This window comes from Furipterus horrens, unplaced genomic scaffold (genome assembly GCF_987537825.1).
Source record: "Furipterus horrens unplaced genomic scaffold, mFurHor1.1.pri manual_scaffold_12, whole genome shotgun sequence".
Lineage (NCBI taxonomy): Eukaryota > Metazoa > Chordata > Mammalia > Chiroptera > Furipteridae > Furipterus > Furipterus horrens.
In genome coordinates, this window is record NW_028327182.1 from 98389699 (window position 1) to 98410859 (window position 21161).

The window sequence follows — 21161 nt, forward strand, 5'->3', positions numbered from 1 at the left end:
GTCTTCCCAGGACGCCCCTCTCGATAGAGCGTCTGATCAGTTGCAAGCCCTCGAATCCGTGCATTTGACACCCCCGCTTGCTTGTTCAGGAAGAACTCCGGGGACGGGGGACTTGTTCACTTGCTGATGGTGACGCGCACCTATCTTCCCGCACAGCCATCTCCTGCGGTCACCCCGGCAACCCGGCCCACGGTCTCACCGCCGGCAGCGAGTTCAACCTCAACGACGTGGTGAACTTCACCTGCCACAGGGGCTACGTGCTGCAGGGGGCATCCCAGGCGCAGTGCCGGAGCAGCGGCCAGTGGAGCAGCCCTCTGCCCTCCTGCCGAGGTAGGGGAGCCCCGGGAGGAGGGGGGTCACCTCCCGGCGAGGGGCGGACTCCTGCCGGCCTTCCATGGCTGCAGGGCACGCTCCGGAGAGTGACGGGCACAGCCCTCCATAGCCCTTGCTCAGTCAGAAACTCCCGCGGTCCCCTGCCTTCAGGACAGAGCCCCTCCCTTTCCTCCTTGGATTCACGCACCCGTCCGTTGGCGGCTCCCGCGTCCGTCTAGCATCACTGAGTCCATAAACCTGCAGACGTGTGGAAAGAGCCAAGCAGTAGTTCGTGGGGCTTTTACATCTTTATTTGTTTGATTCATTTCTTCAAAAATTGCCACGAAGATCTAGACTAAAATCTGAATTTCCAAGGAAATGCTGTGGTGGGGTTTTGTATCTCTAGACATCCGAGCTCAAAATATTTAAGGTTTCACTTCAGTTGCTTCCCATTAAAACGCCCCTTATGGAAGGTGAGTCACACTTTGGTACGAAGGCGAGGTTCATCTTACAGTCGTGACACGGGATTCGAGCCAGACACTCATGTGTTCCCCTTGCTCTGACAACCCCCACCCCCCGGGGGGGGCGCTCCCAAGGCCTGTTGTCAAACGGGGCCACGGTAGAACGGAACACAAGTGGTTCTATTCTAATAGCAGCTGTGCCAACTTCGGCTCCCGAGCCGCGGCGCTCCGGCATGGGCCTGTCTCGGGGAGCTTGGCTCTCACTCAAGGGGGACGCGGAGCCTCCTAGTTTCACTTCCCCAGGAAGCACGCACGATCGGGCCGGGATGTTCAGACATGGAGCAGAGACACCAGGGAAACCCGGTCAGTCACCCGACTCGTCCCAGGGCCGGGGGCGCCCTCGGGTGGCAGAGCCAGACTGCCCCGCATCCAGGGAGAGCTGTTCTTCTGTTGTTTGCTCCATTGTGAGGAAACTGATTACCTTTTCCACCTGAACTACAAGTTCTAAAATTACAGAAGACATATCTGATGTGCTGAGCTAGGGCTGAGGTTATTTCCCCTGGTGGCTTTGCGATCACAGCGAGGAACTAAAGGAGACAAATGCTCGGCTGTGTTCTCACGATAGCGCCGTCCTGCACACCGGGCAGGTGAGCTTGTACGGGGGACAGCACCCAGTTCCGGGTCAGGAGTGCAGGGCAGTGACGAGACGGGGCTGTGGAGGCAGCAGACCGGGCGTGGCCACGCCTCGTGACACGGGGACGCCAAGTGGACTGGCAGGGGCGAGAGGGGCCACTGAGGAAGAGTCCGGGCCCTGGTTTCAGAGCGACTGGGTATGAAGCTCAGGAATTCTAGAGTCTCCTCCTCTGGCCACGGCGTCTCGCAGAGGACATCCCATTTCTGGGCAGAGAGAAGGAGGCGGTCAGATCTCGTCACCGTGACAATGACCCCTTCTTGGCCAATGACACCCTTTTTCTTTTTCCAGCCGGCCCTGCTCTTGAGCTCTAGGCCCACAGTGATGCCCGCTTCCTGGGTGCCCCCTTTCAGCCCCCGCAGGGTTAGGTCACATTGAGGGAAGCGGGACCAGCGCATCACACCGCAGATCAAACGGGGAGCAGGTCGCAGGCAGTCACGTGAGCACGAGACTCAGGGCGCCCCCCCGCCCCGCCCCATGGCCCAGCGGCCCCTCTGCTCTCAGACGAGGACACCGAGGTGCCGTCTCCGGCCTGCCTGGGGGAAGCAGCCCCGACGGAGCGCGGCAGCGTCCTCAGCGCTGGTGCTGACGCAGGAGCCACCCGGCGGCCCCCTCTCGCTCCTGCTGACCCACGGGAGGCTCTAAGGGCCCCGGGGCCCGTGCACACTGTACAGGTGACAGACGGAATTGCTCTGTCACGTTCCTTAGGCTTCCTCCAGGCAGGAAGTCCTGCTATTTCAGTGTGGTCGGGTGCACTTTTCTGGGGGAAGCAATGAACTACAGAGCCTCCAAAACACCCCCCTGTGCCCCTCGACATGGTGGGTTTAACCCCAGAGAAGCTGACTCTCTCTTCTGTCACTCAGGGTTGTTTTCTAAAAAGCCAGGACTATCGCTCCACAGCGTGCAGAGGCACCTCGTCACGCTCTGCGGGCCCCGCCCCTGCCCCCTGAGGCCGGGACGTCCGTGCTCCGAGGGGAAGGGCGGTGCGGCAGCCGCAGGGCTGGACCTGCAGGGCGGCTGAGACTTGGCTGCCTGGCCACGTTCAGGAGAGGGTGCAGCTCCCGCGGCGGGAGCTGTCCATTCCCTGCCGCACGGTCCCTGGGCCCCATTCTGCTCCTCAGCACATCCCTCCCGGAGGCCACCGGAGCGCCGTTCGGATTAACCGGAGCCCACAGCCCAGCACGCATGGGCGCCTCCGCAAGGGGACAGGCGCATGATGTGCACGTCCAGGAGGCGTGGACAGAGGAGCTGTTGTGGCGTTGGCATTAGGCGCGTGCAGAAATCGCTCCAGACACACACTCAAGCATCCGTGTGTGCAGGCAGGAGGGCAGCTGGGTCATCGCTGTCTCCGGCTGTCCAAAAACACACGTGTGGCCAACATTTAAACAAATGAACTTCAGCGGGTGCTGGGTCATTTTCGTAACATAGACACTGAACCGAGAAAACGGACTTCAGGCTTGATGCGGAAGAAGCCTGTCATTAGTAAATAGTTACAGGGTAACAAGCCCCGTGGCCTGGAGTCGCTGATACATTGCCCGACGGCTTTGAATCCTAATGGCCCGAAGCAATCAGCCGATTTCACAAGGGAGTGGGATTTCGTGAGGAGCCCGGGCTGGGGTGTTGTCGCCTGGTGGACTTGCTAACACGACGAGGGGCCCCCGCTCTCCCTGCCTGCTTCGGGGGGTGAGGGACAGCTGCCTCTGAGCGCCGCGTGTCATGCCGTCTTTTCCAGTGGTCAACTGCTCCGACCCAGGCTCTGTGGGCAACGCCGTCCGCCAAGGCCAGCAGAGGTCCCCCGAGAGCTTCGTCTACGGGATGAGCGTCCTGTATCACTGCAAGAAGGGCTATTACGTGCTCGGCTCATCTGCCCTCACCTGCACGGCGAGCGGCCTGTGGGACCGCTCTCTGCCCCAGTGTCTGGGTAAGTGGGGGCTCCCTGGGCTCCGGTGCTGCGGAACCCTATAAAACACCGACAGAACCGATGTTGGGTTTGGTTTCGTTTCCAAGTAATCAAAAGGGATTGATCTTTAATCCTCTCTACTCCTCCACCCGCAGTCACAGATCGTACTCATTATGGTGATGCTTTGGTAGATGGACAAGAAGTCACCAACACAACGCAAACTTGTTTATGGGGGTGATGAGTGGGGACGCTGGCATGCTCACATAGCTGGCCCCAGGGAGAGACGGGCCCTGCCACGTCCCCACGGGGACTGCTGTGTCTCGTCTGTCCTCATACCGCTGGTCTCTGCTTCAGCCCAGCAGACGGCTGAGTCCACACGGGCCAGACAGGGTGCCCGGCACCACGCCCCCTCCTTCTCCCTGCGCGGACCCAGGTTCAGAAATGTTGGCCAAGGCCCTGGTAGGGACAGTCCGTCCGTCGACCTCCTATCTGCGGCCAGACTGGGGAGTACTTTAAGGGGCTAATTTGGGTCTCGTGAGCACTTCTGCTTGAGTCAGTAGTAACTATGATTAAAAAAACAGCATCTTGTCAGTACCTTCCTCCTGACCTGCGTGGTTAATTCCGGGGAAGGAATACTGCTCTCAAGAGCAGGGGTGCCTTTGTGAGCACAAGAAATTATTGATCCCCATGTTAACCCCCTAAAAAATTATCATCAGTATACTTTATACCACAGAGATCAACAAGAACATCTTTCTTTAACATAAACAGCTCTCGTCTTTCTTTTACTTAAAAAAGCACATTTTCCTTGCGCTCAAAGAGGGTCATCTTGTTAGAACAAAGTCTGAAATTCTGGAAAAGGGGTTATCCTCCTTGGCCTTTGAAAAATCCGCCAGAAACAAGACAGTCCTTAAAATGAATCTCACGTCTTCTTAGTATTCCTTCCGTGTGCATGGAGAACGTGGAGGCCTGTACACGCGTTGAGCTGTGTGGAATGAAAAGGTGGTGCGCCTTTCCACCACCTGGAATTGTAGCATTTCAGTACATTTGCAGAATGGATGGGGACTGGAGACTTTTCGTCCTGCAAATCAGGGCCCTTCCTAACCCCTTCTGATCTGCACAGCAGCATGTCCCCAAGTCTGACTGTGACCATACGGCAGTTTCCCCCGAGAGGGCGGTGACCTTCAAAAACAAGCAGACGGCCTGATAAGACCAAAAGCGCATCGATAAACGCATTAGGGTCTTCATCAGATTTCACCTGTTTCTGGATTGCTTGGCCTTCACACAGGGGAAGTTTACAGAGAAATTCTTTTTTTTTCTTTTTCTCCCCAAATGTTTCTTTGAGGCCTTCCTGGGCTCACGTGAGACTTCATTTGTTTTGGTGACGAGGCCAACGAGCCCCTGGCCTCTGGGAAGGAGGCTCTCGTGACCCCCGTTTTCCTGGGGGGTGGCTCTCCCGCCACGCGTTGTCATGGGTGATTGGAACTGCCGGGAACGTGGGAGCAGAGACCCTCAGAGGAGTGCCGGCTCCCACACATCCCGCGGCAGCCAAGCCGCCTTCCCGGGGGTCGCGGTGCTGGTTCCCTTGACGCGTTCCCTTCCGTTTCTCCTGCACCTGACGCGGCTCAGGTCAGCGTCTGCTCGGGCTCCGGCCTGGGCCCCGCCACGCTCCTCCAGGGACGGCTGCCCTGTCCTCCCTGAGTGGGCCAGGGTCTCTCGGGGGGCTGCCGTGGCTTGGGGGTGAGCGCTGCGCCTCACTCCAGCCTTCTGGCCGCGTCACTCTGGGCCGCTGCTCATCGATGCCGTGGCCCTTGGGTGGCGACCGCATGGCCTTGGACTAACGTGCTGACAACGTGAGTCCAGTTAGTTACTTGCAGGTGCATGAGATCTGTGCACTGTTGGCCCTCACTTGGGGCTTTATCAACAGGGAGACAGAACCTGCATCATCCCGTATTCATCTAGATTCCAAAAGATGGCTCTTTGAGGGGCAATTTAGGAATAAATTATGGACCTGACTTGGTATAATTTTAAGAAAATGAATGGGAATGCTGGAATTATTTTATAGAATAACTTGAGAAACAACCCAATCAATAACTTACTATTACTATTTGACCAATGTTTTGGAGTATTACCTAGTCAAAGAAAAATTGTCGGCGCCATTTTCCCAGATGTCAGAACTCCCAGAGGAAGCATGTGAGACAGACTTTCCCCCCCGAAGTATTGTACATGATTATCGTCATCTAACTAGAGAAATCGTGGAAACAGTTTTGAGGAATCTGCATTAACTTCCAACATTTTAAATAACACTGCTTCTTTGGGATGCATTTAGTGGCAGATGGAAAAACAATGTACGTAGAGCGACGTACTTTTGAAAAACCTAAATGTAAATGCTACCTTAGGCAAAACTACTCTAATAAGATTTATAAAAACTCTTCATTGACAGAACTTTTTCTTGTCGTCAGTAATATGTGGATATTCGGGGTGGGGGAGGCGTACTTAGGAAGTGGGGATTTCTTCTGCACGGGGAGGGGACATGCTGGGCACGAGGGTGTTTGCGTGGGGGTCTGTGTGGGAGGCTCACCGGCGAGAGGTGGTTTAATGGGAATGACGTACCCAATAATTTTTTTTTCTTAAGCCATATCCTGTGGGCACCCAGGAGTCCCTGCCAACGCCATCGTCACGGGAGACGTGTTCACATACGGGGCCACAGTTCACTACACCTGCAAAGGGGCCCACAGCCTTGTGGGCAACAGCACCAGAGTCTGCCAAGAGGATGGTCACTGGAGTGGAGCCCTGCCCCACTGCACAGGTGAGCGATGGCTGTACAGGTGAGCAATGGCTGTACAGGTGTGTGATGGCTGTACAGGTGAGCGATGACTGTACAGGTGAGTGATGGCTGTACAGGTGAGCGATGGCTGTACAGGTGTGTGATGGCTGTACAGGTGAGCGATGACTGTGCAGATGTGTGATGGCTGTACAGGTGAGCAATGGCTGTACAGGTGTGTGATGGCTGTACAGGTGAGCGATGGCTGTACAGGTGTGTGATGGCTGTACAGGTGAGCGATGACTGTACAGGTGAGTGATGGCTGTACAGGTGAGCGATGGCTGTACAGGTGAGTGATGGCTGTACAGGTGAGTGATGGCTGTACAGAGAGTGATGGCTGTACAGGTGAGCGATGGCTGTACAGGTGTGTGATGGCTGTACAGGTGAGCGATGGCTGTGCAGATGTGTGATGGCTGTACAGGTGAGCGATGGCTATGCAGATGTGTGATGGCTGCACAGGTGAGCGATGGCTGTACAGGTGAGCGATGACTGTACAGGTGAGCGATGACTGTACAAGTGAGTGATGGCTGTACAGGTGAGCGATGGCTGTACAGGTGTGTGATGGCTGTACAGGTGAGCAATGGCTGTACAGGTGCGTGATGGCTGTACAGGTGTGCGATGGCTGTACAGGTGAGCGATGACTGTACAGGTGTGTGATGACTGTACAGGTGAGCGATGGCTGTACAGGTGTGTGATGGCTGTACAGGTGCGTGATGACACATTGGGTGATTATTTGAAATACTGCATAAGGAAACAATTAATTTGAATGTATTAATAGTTTAGTTTCAGCTAAATACGCCTCTTTTTTAGCTAGTTCCAATATTTTATTTTTATCACCACTTATCCCCCAGACCCCCTCCCGCCCCCATGCACCCCCTCCCCCGACAGTCACCCTGTTGTCTGTGCCCACGAGCTCTTTTCTGCTCCGTCCCCCACCCCCTCGGCTGCCCCAGAGCCGTCAGCCTGCTCTCCGTCTGTGCGTCTGTCTCTGTTGCTCCTTCGTCATCCTCACTTATAAACACCTGCGTGGCCTGCTTTGTTCCATGGACGTGCAGAGTGTCCCTGTCACCCCGGCTGGGATGCTGGCTTCAGCTCCGTTGGTCCTACTCGCCCTTTGTTCCTCTTCTGTTTCCTCTGAATTCTTCCACGGCGCCCTGTCCCCTTGGAAAAAGTGGCCGTCTAGTTTTTCCACGCGTGTTTCTTAAGTAAGCATTCGTGGCAGTGAGTGTGCAGGGACCCGGCCCCTCGGGCATCATTCGGGAGAATCAGGCCTCTCTCTGCCTCGTTTCTGAGTTCCCACGCACTGGGCCCTGGTGGCCCTTTCGAGTTCACAGCGATGCTTCCAGTGAGCAAGTCTTAACTGCCCCCGCCGCCCCCATCAGCGTCGGATCTCCTCCCGAGCGCACGGGTGGTCACCACGACCACAACCACATCTCAACAGACGAGCGACACTTCAGGTCGCAGGAGCGGTTGCCTGAAGCCTGCCGTCCCTGAGCTGTGATAAAGCCTTCCGCACAAGCTGCCACGGTTCTCTGTGGCCGTAGCCCCTGTTCCGTCCCCATTTCCGTAACTTCTCGGTCTCTTTCAGCGTCACGGCTCTGTTTGACACAAGTGTAACCACACTGTGTACAGCTGTGTGTGTTTATGTCCAATAGGAGACAGCCCTGGGTTCTGTGGGGACCCGGGGACCCCAGCACACGGGTCTCGGCTCGGCGATGAATTTAGGACCAAGAGCCTCCTGCGCTTCTCCTGTGAGGTGGGCTACCTGATGCGGGGCTCTCCCGAGCGCACCTGCTTGCCCAGCGGGTCCTGGTCTGGGCTGCAGCCCACGTGTGCAGGTGAGTGAGCCCCAGCCCGCGACCAGGCAGCCCTGTGTCAAACCACGCGAGTCCCTCTGCGCTGACCCGTGACGTGGCCGGGGCCTTGGAGGGTTAGACTCTTGGCACAGTGACGCTCTTTCCCCCCAAAGTGTATCAGAGTCGTAGACAGACAGGACTGAGTGGATATACGGACGTAGCCTGCCTAATCCTTCGGAAGGTCATGTGACATAGTTCATACCCCTTGGCTCCTGCGTGTGCCCTCATGACCACCTCAGGGGGGTTTGCCACGGACTGCGGTTGCTGGTGGTGAGGAGTTGAGCCGAGGGACAGGGGGTCACTGCTGGGATTTCTGCAGCCAGAGCAGGGTTCCATTCCCGCGCTGTTTCCACCGCACCGTGGCCAGAACGGAGCACCGTGAGGCAGCAGAATCGAGGGGGATCCCCTGTGTAACGTTTTGGAGCAAATGTGCTTTATTGGGACATTAGAGAGGAATAGCAGGACATGGGGATGCATCCCATGACAGCAGGAAGGTGCCACAGACACTTCATAGATGCTGGGTCACGTAGGGCCCGGCTGCCCGGGCCCCGTGCGCTGGGCATCGTGAACCTGTCTGGAGTCCAGGAAATAACTGATCTGGAATTCGGACGCCTGAGACTCGAAATGACAGAAGTGTTTTGCATGCCAGCCTCTCTTAGTTTTCAAGTAGAAAGTGTTACACAAACTCAACCGCTGTTTCCACGTGGATGAAACCGTTGTTCTGTAGATTGGTTGGCTTGAGTGAGCTCACACAGGAGCAATGCAGGAAGTGTAGACCAGGCTTCCTTCGGCTTCCTTCTTCCTAGCCGGCGCTGCCCGCCCTGCCTGCATTACATGTTATGTAGATCACTGGAGAGAAACATGCATGTGTGCCATCTCACTCTGCTGTATGTGACCTGACTGTGTCATAAGCTACAGAACGGAAAATCAGGAACGTGCAAGAGGGGGATGTGCGGTGGGGAGTGAAATGCACGTTAAACACCCCCCGGGGGAACGTGGGCTCCGTTATCCTGCGATCACCCTGCCCCTGCTGCACGGGTGCCCTTTGGGCTCCGGCCTTTGCGCCTTCCGCAGCGACCCCGCCTCTGCCCCTCACAGCTGTGTCCTGTGGAAATCCGGGCACGCCCCCCAACGGCATGATCGTCAGCAGCGACGGCATCCTGTTCTCCAGCTCGGTCGTCTACGCCTGCTGGGAGGGCTACCGGGCCGCGGGGCTGACGACCCGGCACTGCACGGCCAACGGCACCTGGACCGGCGCGGCGCCCGACTGCACAGGTCAGGACCTCGGCCCCCGCGGCAGCAACGGGACCGAGGAAAACGCGTCTCTCTCTGCAAGGGTGGCTCTGACGCTCTAATATGTCACGGGCACCTGTTGGATATTGTGACTCTAGTTATTTGACACTTTTAGGTTTTTTCTTCTGCTCTTATTTATGTAGTTGAAATAGTTGGAACTACTTTAAATGGCCAGTGGGGCTGGCTATTGTCACGCAGAAGCCAAAACAAGTCCAGGTCTGTCCTCTGCCGACCACATCGTCTGCAGGGCAATAAGAGAGGTGCCAGCTTCTGTGATTGCAGACTCTCCCTGACCCTGGGGTGCGGGCACACTCCTGCCCAGTTAGGGACTGACGGGGAAGGCAGCCAGGCGCCCGCAGCATCGAGCTGAGTGGTTCCAAAACCTGGTCAACAAAACCGTCCGAGGAGCGGGCTGCTCTGTCAGTTCACGGTCAGTCGCTCTGAACAGAACGTGAGGGGATTCATTTCGTGATAATTCTGTGTTTCTCTGCTTCTTGTTTCCCGCGTGTTAGTGGTGAGCTGTGGGGACCCAGGGGCCCCAGCCAACGGCATCCGGTTTGGGACAGACTTCACCTTCAACAAGACCGTGAGCTACCGGTGCCACCCCGGCTACACCATGGAGCCCGCCGCGGCGGCCACCCTCCGCTGCACCGCGGACGGCACGTGGAACCACAGCAAGCCCGCCTGCCAAGGTCGGTGTCACTGCCCGCCGGCGTCCCCTTTCCCATAGACGTCATTGCTGAGTCAGCGTTTATTTCACTTCCCAGCACGTGCGACGTCCTTCCACGGGCCGGGAACCCTGGTGGACTCGTTTGCAAATGTTAACTCACTGCATTTTCCTTCCTCCTTTTGCAAAACAATCAGAAAGCATATTACACCGAAATGTATACCTCCTGCTGCTGGGAAAGGCGGCGGCAGGGGGGCTGCTGTCGCGCTGGAGCTGGGCTCCCGGGGGCGGACTGACGCTCCGCGCCGCTCGCGGTGGTCGCAGGTTTGCTGAGCGAGCAGGGATTCTCACCCCGCTTGTAAAACCCGGCGAGGAGTTCACACAGCACCAGCGTTAAAGGACGCGTCTTGCCCCACGAATCACGAGACTGAGAAGGAACGCTCAACAGACCAGCAAAGCTGGAACACGTCCCAGAGGCTCACTGCTCCCCAGGGGACTGGGCCGCGGCACACAGGGTCGTACAGAAGCCAAGGGCGGGCGCCTTCCTGCTTTAGGGTCCGTGAAAGTCACGGGTCGTCTCAAACCAAAGGGGGGTCTCTTCGGACACAGCGTCTCCATCTCAGGCAGCTCCCTTCACGAATAAAACGAAATGTCGAAGCTTTCACCCGCTGAAGGAAGTTCACCTTCTGGGAGGGATTTTAAATTCAAGAAGATTCACTCCTGTCCCACCCGGACAAAGATAAGGATCAAATAACACCTCAAAACCAAGACACCCGGGTACATGGACAGAGATGCTATTATCCAAACGAAACTGGAGTTTAAAAACGAATCGGGGTGCTGCACCCCGGGCCTCCGTGATGCTTGCGGATGGATTTTGGGGAAGGCTTTGGGTGAAGGGAAGATGCGGGATCGTGGGAAAACTGACAGGAACAGTGGCTTCCCTTTGAAAAGGCGACTGGCAGGCAAGCACTTGGTTTCCTGAAAGAGGCACTCTCCTCTCCGAAAGAAACTACCGCGTGATTGTAAAGAAAGTCTCTCCGTGATCCCCGGAATGGTCACGCATGATTGCACTGCAGCGCAGAATCTGGGCAGGGTGAGGAGTTCTCACGGGACAGGGTAGTGTCTGATTCACGGTGTCCAGTGTTCCAAGAACAATCCCTCTTGATTCTCCTACGGCTCTAAGCTCAGTTCCGCAGACGCGAAGCCTGGCCCGCAGAGAGCCTGGGTGCTGGTCAGGGTCGCAGGTCAGGAGTGGGGAAGCCAGCGTCCAAATGACAGTCCCACCAGTCCCAGCCTCCCTCTCCCGGCGAGCGCGTTAACCGGCTGTGTCAGCCCCGGGCAGACGTGACGGGCGTTGGTGGACGTGACTTAGAGTCAGGCCGGAGAGAGGAGCTCATCCATCATCTCGTAACAGCGGAGGACGTGGCCCCACGATGTTTTGGGGGATGGGACGCCCACAGGGAAGGCCCCTGCAGAGACGCAGACGGTGTGCAGGGGGGTGGGGGGGAGAGCGGAGCAGGCCGAAGCCACCTGAGCAGCTGGCGTGCGGGGGGTGGGCAGAGGGCCTGCTGAGAGGGCCGAGGGAGCGGGCTGGGGGCAGGGCAGGTGCGCGGGGATCTGCGTGGGTCCCACTCCCGCCGCCGGCGTCACCCCTGAGTGTGACATTCCTCCGTCCGGCCCCAGCCCTCACATGGACTCTCAAGAAACAGCTGTGGACACAATGGAGCGGTGGACAGAAGGCGGAGTGGCCAGGTCAGGGCCCGTTTCCAACCGCAGGGTGTGACGGGGTGGGTGACATGCGTCTCCTCCCGTGAGGCAGCGTGCACGTGAGCGCCCACGGAAACACAGGTGGGACACGGCAGCCGGGTCCCTGCTGCTGCTGCCCAAACCGCCCCTGGCACACGTGTGGCCAACCCAGGACACCTGTGGGTCTGCCGCGGAGATTCCTAGGTGACGCCCGTGGCCCTGCCCCCCGCAGACTGGCGTCATGGCTGCAGTTCGGAAGGGGGGTGTTCAGAGCAGAGCCTCGGGCGGCCCCCACCCCCACCCCGTGCACCGTGCCTGACGGCTGCCGTGTGAAAGGCGGGTGGGGGGCCGCACCACCCAGCACATGCCTGGGCAACTGCATCTGCACTGCGGCCCCCCACGCGGAGTAAACACCGGCTGCAAGGCGGTTGGAAGACACTGACAGGTTCCGGAACCTTCTTTAACCACGCAAGCATTTGTTGTTTTAATCGTTCAGCAAATGGATCGATGGTCCACGTCTTCGTAAATTATATACTATCTTTACACAAAGAAAAAAAATGCAGGTAGTGGAGAAATTCCGACCACCTCTCTCCGTCTATAAATTCACAAGGTTGTACCCACGTCACATGACCAAGCCCGGATTTCGTTGTCCTTGGTAACCGCCGTGAAAGGACAGATTGAACAGGAGTCTGTCTTGCTTGGCCTTGTATATATTGGGCATGTCAGGTTCAGTTCTGCCTTCCCTGACAACGCGCTTCGCTGGGCTTTTCTGTCCTTGATTCAAATCAACAGTTTCCAACTGGGCGCCCTGAGGATTTTGAAAACACAATACCTGACGCACAGGGTCACCGACCGCTTTTCCCTGAGATTCTTAAACTTAAAAAAAGAAATGTCAGCAGCCAACACAGCAGCAGCCCTCCAGTGTGAATGAATCAAAATTACACCTACTTTTGTCAGATGGGCAGGAAATATACTTTCTGGTCTGCCGCAGAATTTTAGTAACTAGTCTGTGTGCCGTGAGAGGGAAAGTTCACAGAGCGCTGATCCAAATAAACGAAGAGACGTCAGGGGAGAGTTCTGATGCTCTGGTTCCCGTCTTCCTCAGTCGTTCTTTTATTTCAAACTCCACGCTGCACTGTGACCGATGACCCAGTGTGGCCCGTCCGAGCATGGTGGCCGCAGCGGGAGGTTCGGGCTGTCTAACCTCGTGTGCTCTGTGCCCACAGCCGTCCTGTGCAGCCCGCCGCCTCACGTCCAGCACGCAGACGTGGAGGGGACCGACCTCCGCTGGGGTGCCAGCATCAGCTACCGCTGCGTGGCCGGCTACCAGCTGTCCCAGCCTGCCATCCTGTCCTGCGAAGGCCGGGGCGTGTGGAAGGGGGAGACCCCCCAGTGCCTGCGTAAGTCCCCCCCGCAGGGCTTGCCCCCGGGTCACCTCTGCAGCAGCAGCAGCAGGCAGCCCTGAGGTGACACCTGAGGACACAGCCCGCCCTGTGTCATTTATAACCCAGCTCCAATAGGTGAACATCAGCTCTGAAGCTGCACTGCCCGAGGGCACACTCCAGCCCACTGACCTGACAGTTGTAGCCAAAGGTGGTGGAGGTGGGCGGGTCAGCTGACCCAGGGTCCCCGCCACCTGACCTCCCTGTTGTTTCTGCCAGCCGTGTTCTGTGGGGACCCAGGCACCCCTCCGGAGGGCCGGCTCAGTGGCAGGAGCTTCACCTACAAGTCGGAAGTCTCCTTCCAGTGCAGGGCGCCCTTCGTGCTGGTGGGGTCTGCAACCAGGACCTGCCAGGCGGATGGCACATGGAGCGGCGTGCAGCCCACATGCATCGGTAATGACGGCAGGGTAGCGGGGTGAAGGGGGCGTGTGGGGGCGGGGGACACCTTTGTTCTCAGACCAGGTCATTTGTGGCCACAGAGCGTTCTCATAGATGATTCCCTGTGTCAGTACTGACCTGACTCCCCCTTAAAATCGTGCAAACAACTTTGGAGTTCAAGTTAGAAACCGGCTCTCATGGCTCCTCGATGCTGGTGTCTCACTTCAAGGTCCCCGCCTCCGGTCCCCATCATCTGCCAGGCGCACACGTCCGGGCCCCACAGCGTCCCCGACGGTGTCATTATTGCCATTCTGCGGAACAACCCCAGCCAGGAGGGCAGACAGCTACCCCGCCGTCCCACTTCCCCTAACACTGCCGTCACCTCAGTCCCCACAGAACGAGCTGGACTGGTTGCAGTCGTTCCCATGACCATAGAGCATGGGAATGAAACTTGCGCATCAGAAGAGACTTTCTCTACGTCCAAAACCCCTCGTTTTTAGGTGCAGCCTCCGTTCAGATAGAAATTCTACTGGTTAACAGCATCCACGGCCCTGACACCAGATCCCTCGGACAGGGTCCCTGCTGCGGCCCCTGAGGTCATTGTCATTGCTGGGCGGACATTGTTCACCAGCTCTGCGGGCCAAAGCGCGGGGGTTCCGCGCGTCCCCACTGAGCAGCTCATGATCTGACTTGGTTGCTCTCTAAGAAACTGAGTGATGTCCACATGAAAACCAAGGCCCTGCTGGACACGATGCCCGCGAAGCGCCGTCTGCTCTGGTCGCCGAGACGCTCGCTGCCGCCCAGTGCTTGCGGGTGCTCCGCGGAGCTCTCTTTATACTAAAGACGAATTTCTCCCCAGTAGCTTAGTTTCTCTTGAAAACCTTTTTTTAAAAAAAATTTCCCACTACCAGCTGGAGAGAATCCAGCCATAAAGCTTCTTGCTTCTCGATGGCGCAAGCCCCCCGCTTTGGGGAAAATGTCCATGTTGGGGTAGCAGAGGCTTCCATTTTGAAGCATGAAGTGTATTTCCTCAGTTTTGAGGAACGTTGATTTAGGAAAACTGAGTAAAGCCCTGGATGACCAACACAGATGGTCTTGGAGGACAAAGGACCGTTACTGGTGGTCATTGGAGGCAGGGAATTATCATCCGCCGACCGTCACGTGTCAGGAGGGAAAACGTAAACCAGAGCAGGAGAAAGGCTGGGCTTATCCTGACACAGAAAATAACACAGCGGTTCAGAGCTGCTCAAGCACTAAAGATTAATATCTGAAAAGATGTCTACGAAGGAGCTGAGGACGATTTAATTTCCAGTTTTCCTACAAAGCGCCTCGCACATCAGTCAAAACACCCTCCTCACTCCCGTGAGACCCTTTAGGGGAAGCGCTGGCCCTGACCTGACGACCCGCGGGGGCTCCGTTACAGCCTTTACCTCGTAAATTTCAGATCCTGCTCATAACACCTGCCCGGACCCTGGCACCCCGCACTTCGGGATCCAGAACAGCTCCAGAGGGTATGAGGTATGCGCGTGTATCCACCACGTTTCCTGGGAGTGTGGCGTGGGACTGGTGTGAAACGTGCCCACGTGCGTGTGCCGTGTCTGAGCTGCGTCCTCTCTGCCCAGACGGAGTGCGTCCGGGCCACTCACTGTCAAAACTGAGACCACCGTCTCATCTTAATTCACACGGCAGTAACGTCCCGACCGAGTTCCCTGGGAAAACACACACTTTGCATGTTTTGTCGGCTGAGCTGGCGTGGCGGTCCTCCAGGGAGGGGGGTCCTCTCACAAGGAAGGACCCCGTTTAGTGACCCAAGTAATGGGCAGATACTTAAGTCCACGCCTTCCAGCCCCGGAGGTCGAGGGGCCGCCGTGAGCTCTTCACGTGCGCTTTAGAACTGTGTGCATTGCTAGTTCACCCGCTACCACTTCCCAACATGCGTTTGACTTTTTAAAGTAAAAAGTACGTTAACATTTCAGGAAATAGAGGAATCACTAAAAATGGACCATAATGAAGCTTAACATGTAACGTCTAGACCTTCCTCGGTAATCGAGGGGCTTCAGGGGTGTCTGCAAGCAGTTAAATGTGCTCGCTGCTTTCGAGCTGAGACCCCTGGCACGTGGAATAAGTCTTCCCTTCAGCCACTTCTCCCTTCTCTCCCGAGACCCAAGACGCCCTCGCTGGGTTGGCTCTGACACACACGCCACCTCCTGATGGTGCTCCTTCCCCGGGCAAAGGAAACCCTCACGGTCCCGGCTGTTAAGGCGCGCGCATGTTCCATCAGGTCTCCTGACCGCCGTAAGCCTCAGGGAGACGCTCTGACACACGGGTACACAGTGCCTGACGCAGGAGGACGAGCAAACGCAGCTCCCCTGTGCGGGGACAGCCCGGCTCCCCTGTGTGCGCCGCTGCCAGCAGTCCCAGCTCACGGGGAAGAGCCGTGTCCCCTCCGCGCAGCCAGCCCCCCTGCCGCGCCTCTGAGCTCTGTCCATCTCCCTTCCAGGTGGGAAGCACCGTGTTTTTCAGGTGCCGGAAGGGCTACCATGTCCAGGGCTCCACCACACGCACCTGCCTCGCCAACCTGACGTGGAGTGGGACCCAGACCGAGTGCATACGTAAGTGCAGCCCATCTGCACGGGCAGCGACCACCGTGCCTGCCAGGGCTGGGGAGGGGCCCCTCTAGGGAGGCGATGAGGGACTGTCCCTGGTGCGTTTGATTGTCTGTCATGCCCAGAACCGCTGTTCCAGTGTTTCTCCAAGTCTGATTCCCTCGGGCTGGTGGCGTCAGCATCCACTGGGGGTTTGGTGGGAGTGGGATTGCCCCGCCCCCAGCCCACACCTGGTGGATCAGAGGGGGGTGGGGAGCAAAGTGGGCGAGGTCCCGTGTCTGAGCGGGAACAGCAGTATCTGAAACCAGGCTTTGGAAGTCTGTGCGACATGACCGTGCGCGTAACCGGCTCCTCGGGGTCCATCTCCACCCCTGGCGGAGGTGCCAGCACCCAGAGACTTGCCGGGTGAACGGCCAGTGAGTCAGGGCCTCGTCCCCAGCAGCCTGGCCCCTCAGCCTCACGTGGGGGATGGCATCGAAGTTCCCTGCACAGCCCATCAGCCACGGCTTCCGTGTGTGCTGACCAGGGTTACGAGGGGAGATTTTATTTCCAAGCTACCAGCTCTCCCCTAAATCTCCACTCAAACGGTGTATGTGGGTGTTACAGATACATGCGTGCATGTGCATGCATACACATGTGTGCGTGTGGTTTCCTAACAGCACATCTTCCTTACGTTAAAGTTTGCTGAAGTACAAAATACCGTGATCCTTAAGACAATTACAGTCACAATTTTACTGTTGCAAACTTATTTTATAACCACCTGCCAAGTCCTTTACTTGAGACATACATCAGTATATAAACTTTATAAAGAACGAGAAGTTATTTGAGATCTAAACATTAAAACCTTATGTATCCCTAAATTATATTTTAAAAGTAAAAAAGAATCTATAATAACTCAATTACTAACCACACACCACAGTTTTACCAAAACTAATTAATTATCCATTTAACTAAGTAGTAAGCTTGCTGGTTGCCCTCAGAGAAAAATCAAGGCCGATTTCTAACCATGTGCCTGGCCGTGTTTGTTTAGCTTCCAGGACAGGTCTTTTAAGGAAATTCAACACACTGTTTACCTTTATGGAATATCAACAGTAACCTGTTTATTTCAGAGCTATGGTGTCGGGTCTAAATTTCTCTGCGTAATTACACACACATTTGCAGAGAAGAAGATACATATACAGGGATGGGGCAAGAGTAGGTGTGTAGTTTTTCTTATGGAAAATAATACAGTGATTACTAAATGGTAATACAGGAATAATTTCTGTCTGCATACTCACAGTGTGAACCCACCTGTATGCACATGTGGAGGGAGAGACGGAAGGGGGAGCAGACCTGCCCCAGCTTTTCCTTCCGCTGGGAGCTGCAGGGGAGGGGGTGCTGGGATACCTCGGTGGATGCTGGGTTCAGCGTAAAACGTAAAGTAACTCTGCAGCCACTTCCAAGCGGTCGCCCCAGTTCCTCGTTTCCTCAGACACGCACGTTAGGTCCCCACGCAGCGCGCCTCGCCGTTTCCTAACGGAGGAAATACCGTTGCAGCGCACGCCTGCAGGCAGCCCGAGACGCCGGCCCACGCGGACGTGCGGGCCATCGACCTCCCCGCCTTCGGGTACACCTTGGTGTACACCTGCCACCCGGGCTTCTTCCTGGCCGGGGGATCCGAGCACAGAACATGCAAGGCCGACATGAGGTGGACGGGGAAGCCGCCTGTCTGCAAAGGTAAGTTGCTGGAGGGGACGCGGCAGCCGGCCTCCCGCAGGGCAGAGCTGCAGCCCGTGTGCAGGCGGGAGGCCCCGCGCACGGAGCCCCGTGGGCGCGGCGGCGGGCGCCCACCCCCGTGCTTCCTGTGTGTGGCCACGTGTGCACGTGTGTGCAGTGTCTGCGGTGTGGAGGCGCGGGCGAAGGCGACAGGCAGGTGTGACGTGTGCCGACCGCGTTTCAGCCCAAAGACGAGACCTGTCTGGCTGAAGAAAAGCAGGATGAGTTAAAGGGGCAGTAACACGTATTTCTGGAAACTGTATGTTTTTAATGAAAACAGACAAAGAGCACCAAGCACTGGTGCGCAGCAAAGTAAACGCTGTTATTTTTCACACCCCAAGCTGTTTGCCGGTGGAATAGACGTGGACGTGTTCTGGACACGGGTTCAAATTTTTAAATTACTAAAGCAATTAACATGGACGTGACACATGAATTGCCCACAGATTTGTGTATTTGCAAAAGAGAGGAGTAACTCTGGGTCAGGCGTGATGACAGCCAACCTTCCGGGTTCCCCCCCAAACCCAGACTGGCCGCGCCCCGAGCCCCGAGCCCCATCAACACCCCATGCGTACATGCGTGGTAAGACCCACGACTGCAGTCTTGGTTTCCTGGGCCGATTATAGCCCTGAAGTCAGGCGCGCGTCACACGTACGCTTCCCGTGCCCTCCCCTCCTCAGAAATGGAGGGAAAAACTAAAAAAAGTGACAGGTTGTAGTCGGGTAACAAAACTAGAAGCGCTAAGAAATTACGAGTTGAGTTTAACTTGATAGAACAGATTGAACGTTCTGCAGGAGAGATACTTGCTGTCTTTCGACATGAGCTTGTCAAGTCACGGATGCGGGCGGGGCCCTGTGAGGTGGAGCGGAGGGGTGACCTCTGAGGTGTTCCGTGACCTTTCGGTTGGGGGCGGCGGACCCCCCAGAGGGCTCAGGGAATGGACAGACACCACCCCCCTTTGCAAGGCTCTCTGTTGTAGCACAGCAGATGGAAGGGCACAGGCTAGCACAGCCCTGGCTCTCCCCGGAGACGTCCCCGCACACGCGGGGATGCGCCGCGGGGCGCACGTGGGTTCAGTGGCTCTGGTGAGAGACGCGTGTTTTGTGCCCCCACGAAATCTGGAGGAAGGAAAACTGCTTCGATTTGACATTTTTTCAAACTTTATTCAAAAAACAAATGCTTTTGAAAATGATAATTTGTCTTTTTACTTGTAGGTAAAGGAGGGAGAGAAGTTAATGAAACAGTTACTAAAACTCCAGGTTTGTATACGAGAACAGCTATAGATCTCAGTCCGGTACAGCGGTTTGTTCCCTCCCCTGTGCAGCGACTCAGATTCTTGCCGCGCCGGTTTCTGACCCCACTAGCCCGGGAGCAAGCTGGCGTCTCCATTACGGAGAACACCGGGGCTGTGCAGACGTCTCCTGCTTTGGTCACCGCGGTGCGTTCCGGAATGAGCGTCCCGGGAAGGAAAGCCTTTGGCAGAACCTCACTCTGCTTCGTTAAGAGGGGCCCCGGGCAGTTAGCAGGCAGCAGTGGGCACATATTGGTGACAGAAAGTGGTATAATGGAGAGCCTTATAAAGAGGGTTGCGGCCTTTCCTCTAACGAGGAAACGGCAGCGGGCGAGGCCACGGCCCCCGGGAACCCCCAAACTCCGGGCACCTCTGCCTCCTGAGACGTGAATCATGGCTGCTTGTTGTATGTGGTGCCAGCTGAATGCGTGATAGAGCGAAGCAGAGAGACGCAGTCCCATTCCCTGTGAAGCTGGTCGTGGCTGCCCGTCCGCTGGCATGCCGTATCTGTGTTATAAATCTAGAGGACATTTAAACTGTACGATAGTCCTCGAACCATAATTTAAGTCAAGCTTTATTTGTAACAGAAAGCTTTCGTGAATATGTAAGGCCACGTTCCTAGGTTCTCCCTACGCAGGCTTTAACCCTCGTTTCTCGGACGCGAGAGCCACCACAGCATCCAAGCGCGGTGTGTAAAACAAGGTTACGTCGCGTGCGGTGCTGCGCACAGAAACGCTTAGACGAGGGAAAATGTCACCGCGTGACTGCAGGGACCACTTCTCCGTGCCCCATGACGTGTGAGAACGAGTTTGTAAACAGTCTTTCTGGGCTCCTGTGTTCACCTGTTATTTTCGACTCAAACACCGAGCGGAAGCGATGCTCCCCCTCCAGGCCACGCCGTCTCCCGTGGAAGGAGAGCGTCAGTGCTGTGTGTGCGCTGCTTCTGTCTGCGTGCGTTCTGTTTACGAGGCCGGAACAGTACATCCTGTCTTTTTTTTCCTGAAAGCGCATGCATGCCATCGCGGTACCTTATCTCCTTCTCCCTGAAGGGTCCTGCTCGTGAAATACGGTCCTTTCCCACGGAGGCGCGTTCCAACACCCCCGCGCTCTGGCCGTTCGCTGCCCTACGGCAAATGACCAGCGGCCGGTCCACGGACAAGGACCTAACGTACCCCCTCCCCACGCTGGCCACCACCAGGCGTAGCTTCAGGGAAGGGCTTCAGCAAGCACCCCTGCAGCCCCCCCCCCCCCCCGAGGGTATAAAGTCCTGGTAGGGAAAGCAAGCCGCCTCGATATTATGTTCAAGGCTACTCCCCTCAGTCCAGGAAGAGAAGCCACGCAGGGCTGGCTGGTTGGAAGCGGCCGCTGAGATGTGGGAGTCAGGAGGCTGGGTTTAAAGTCCGTGCTCAACAGGCCGATGCGTGGGACCCCTGTGTCGATACCTGAGTGTTTTTCTTAGTTAATTTCTTAAAGCGTTGTCATCAGGAAGCCGGGTCCACCCCGCCCCGTGGGGCTCACGTGGTAACACCCTGTCCGGCCCGGACTCTCCCGCTGCTCCGTGTGGGTTACGGGCCGGCCTGTCCGCAAAGGCAGGAGAGCGGCCAACCGGGCAACCTGGCCTCCAAGCGCGTGGGTTTGCTCCAAGGCGCGCTGAGGGGAAACAAACCTCTCATCCTGCCTCGCAAATCAAACCGCACGTGCTCACCGGCGCCCCTTGCGGGGGCTTTTGTCTAGTTAACCAGCAGGACCGGGCCAGCCCCTGACCCAGCTCACGTCCGGGACCTGGGAGGACCCCACGCTAACACCGCAAAAATGGCAGCAGCTCAGACACATTTGCTAGCAGAGCTGGGAAGAAATAAGTTTAATTTTCCTAATCAGTGAGTCCACAGAGAGCATACCTCAATAATCTTCCGGAGGGCTCTCCTGTCCCGCGTGGACGGTGATG

General features: G+C 56.7%; 1 protein-coding gene across 1 annotated transcript in view; it reads left to right on the top strand.

Moving 5' to 3' along the window:
• Positions 1-21161, top strand: part of CSMD1 (CUB and Sushi multiple domains 1) — a 601662-nt gene that overhangs the window by 569039 nt on the left and 11462 nt on the right. The window contains exons 55-65 of the mRNA XM_090258247.1: positions 157-330; positions 3197-3385; positions 5997-6170; positions 7841-8023; positions 9140-9316; positions 9847-10026; positions 12974-13147; positions 13409-13582; positions 15012-15085; positions 16068-16179; positions 17710-17889. Coding sequence (XP_090114373.1) covers positions 157-330; positions 3197-3385; positions 5997-6170; positions 7841-8023; positions 9140-9316; positions 9847-10026; positions 12974-13147; positions 13409-13582; positions 15012-15085; positions 16068-16179; positions 17710-17889 — 1791 coding nt within the window. The remainder of the gene's footprint in view (positions 1-156; positions 331-3196; positions 3386-5996; positions 6171-7840; positions 8024-9139; positions 9317-9846; positions 10027-12973; positions 13148-13408; positions 13583-15011; positions 15086-16067; positions 16180-17709; positions 17890-21161) is intronic.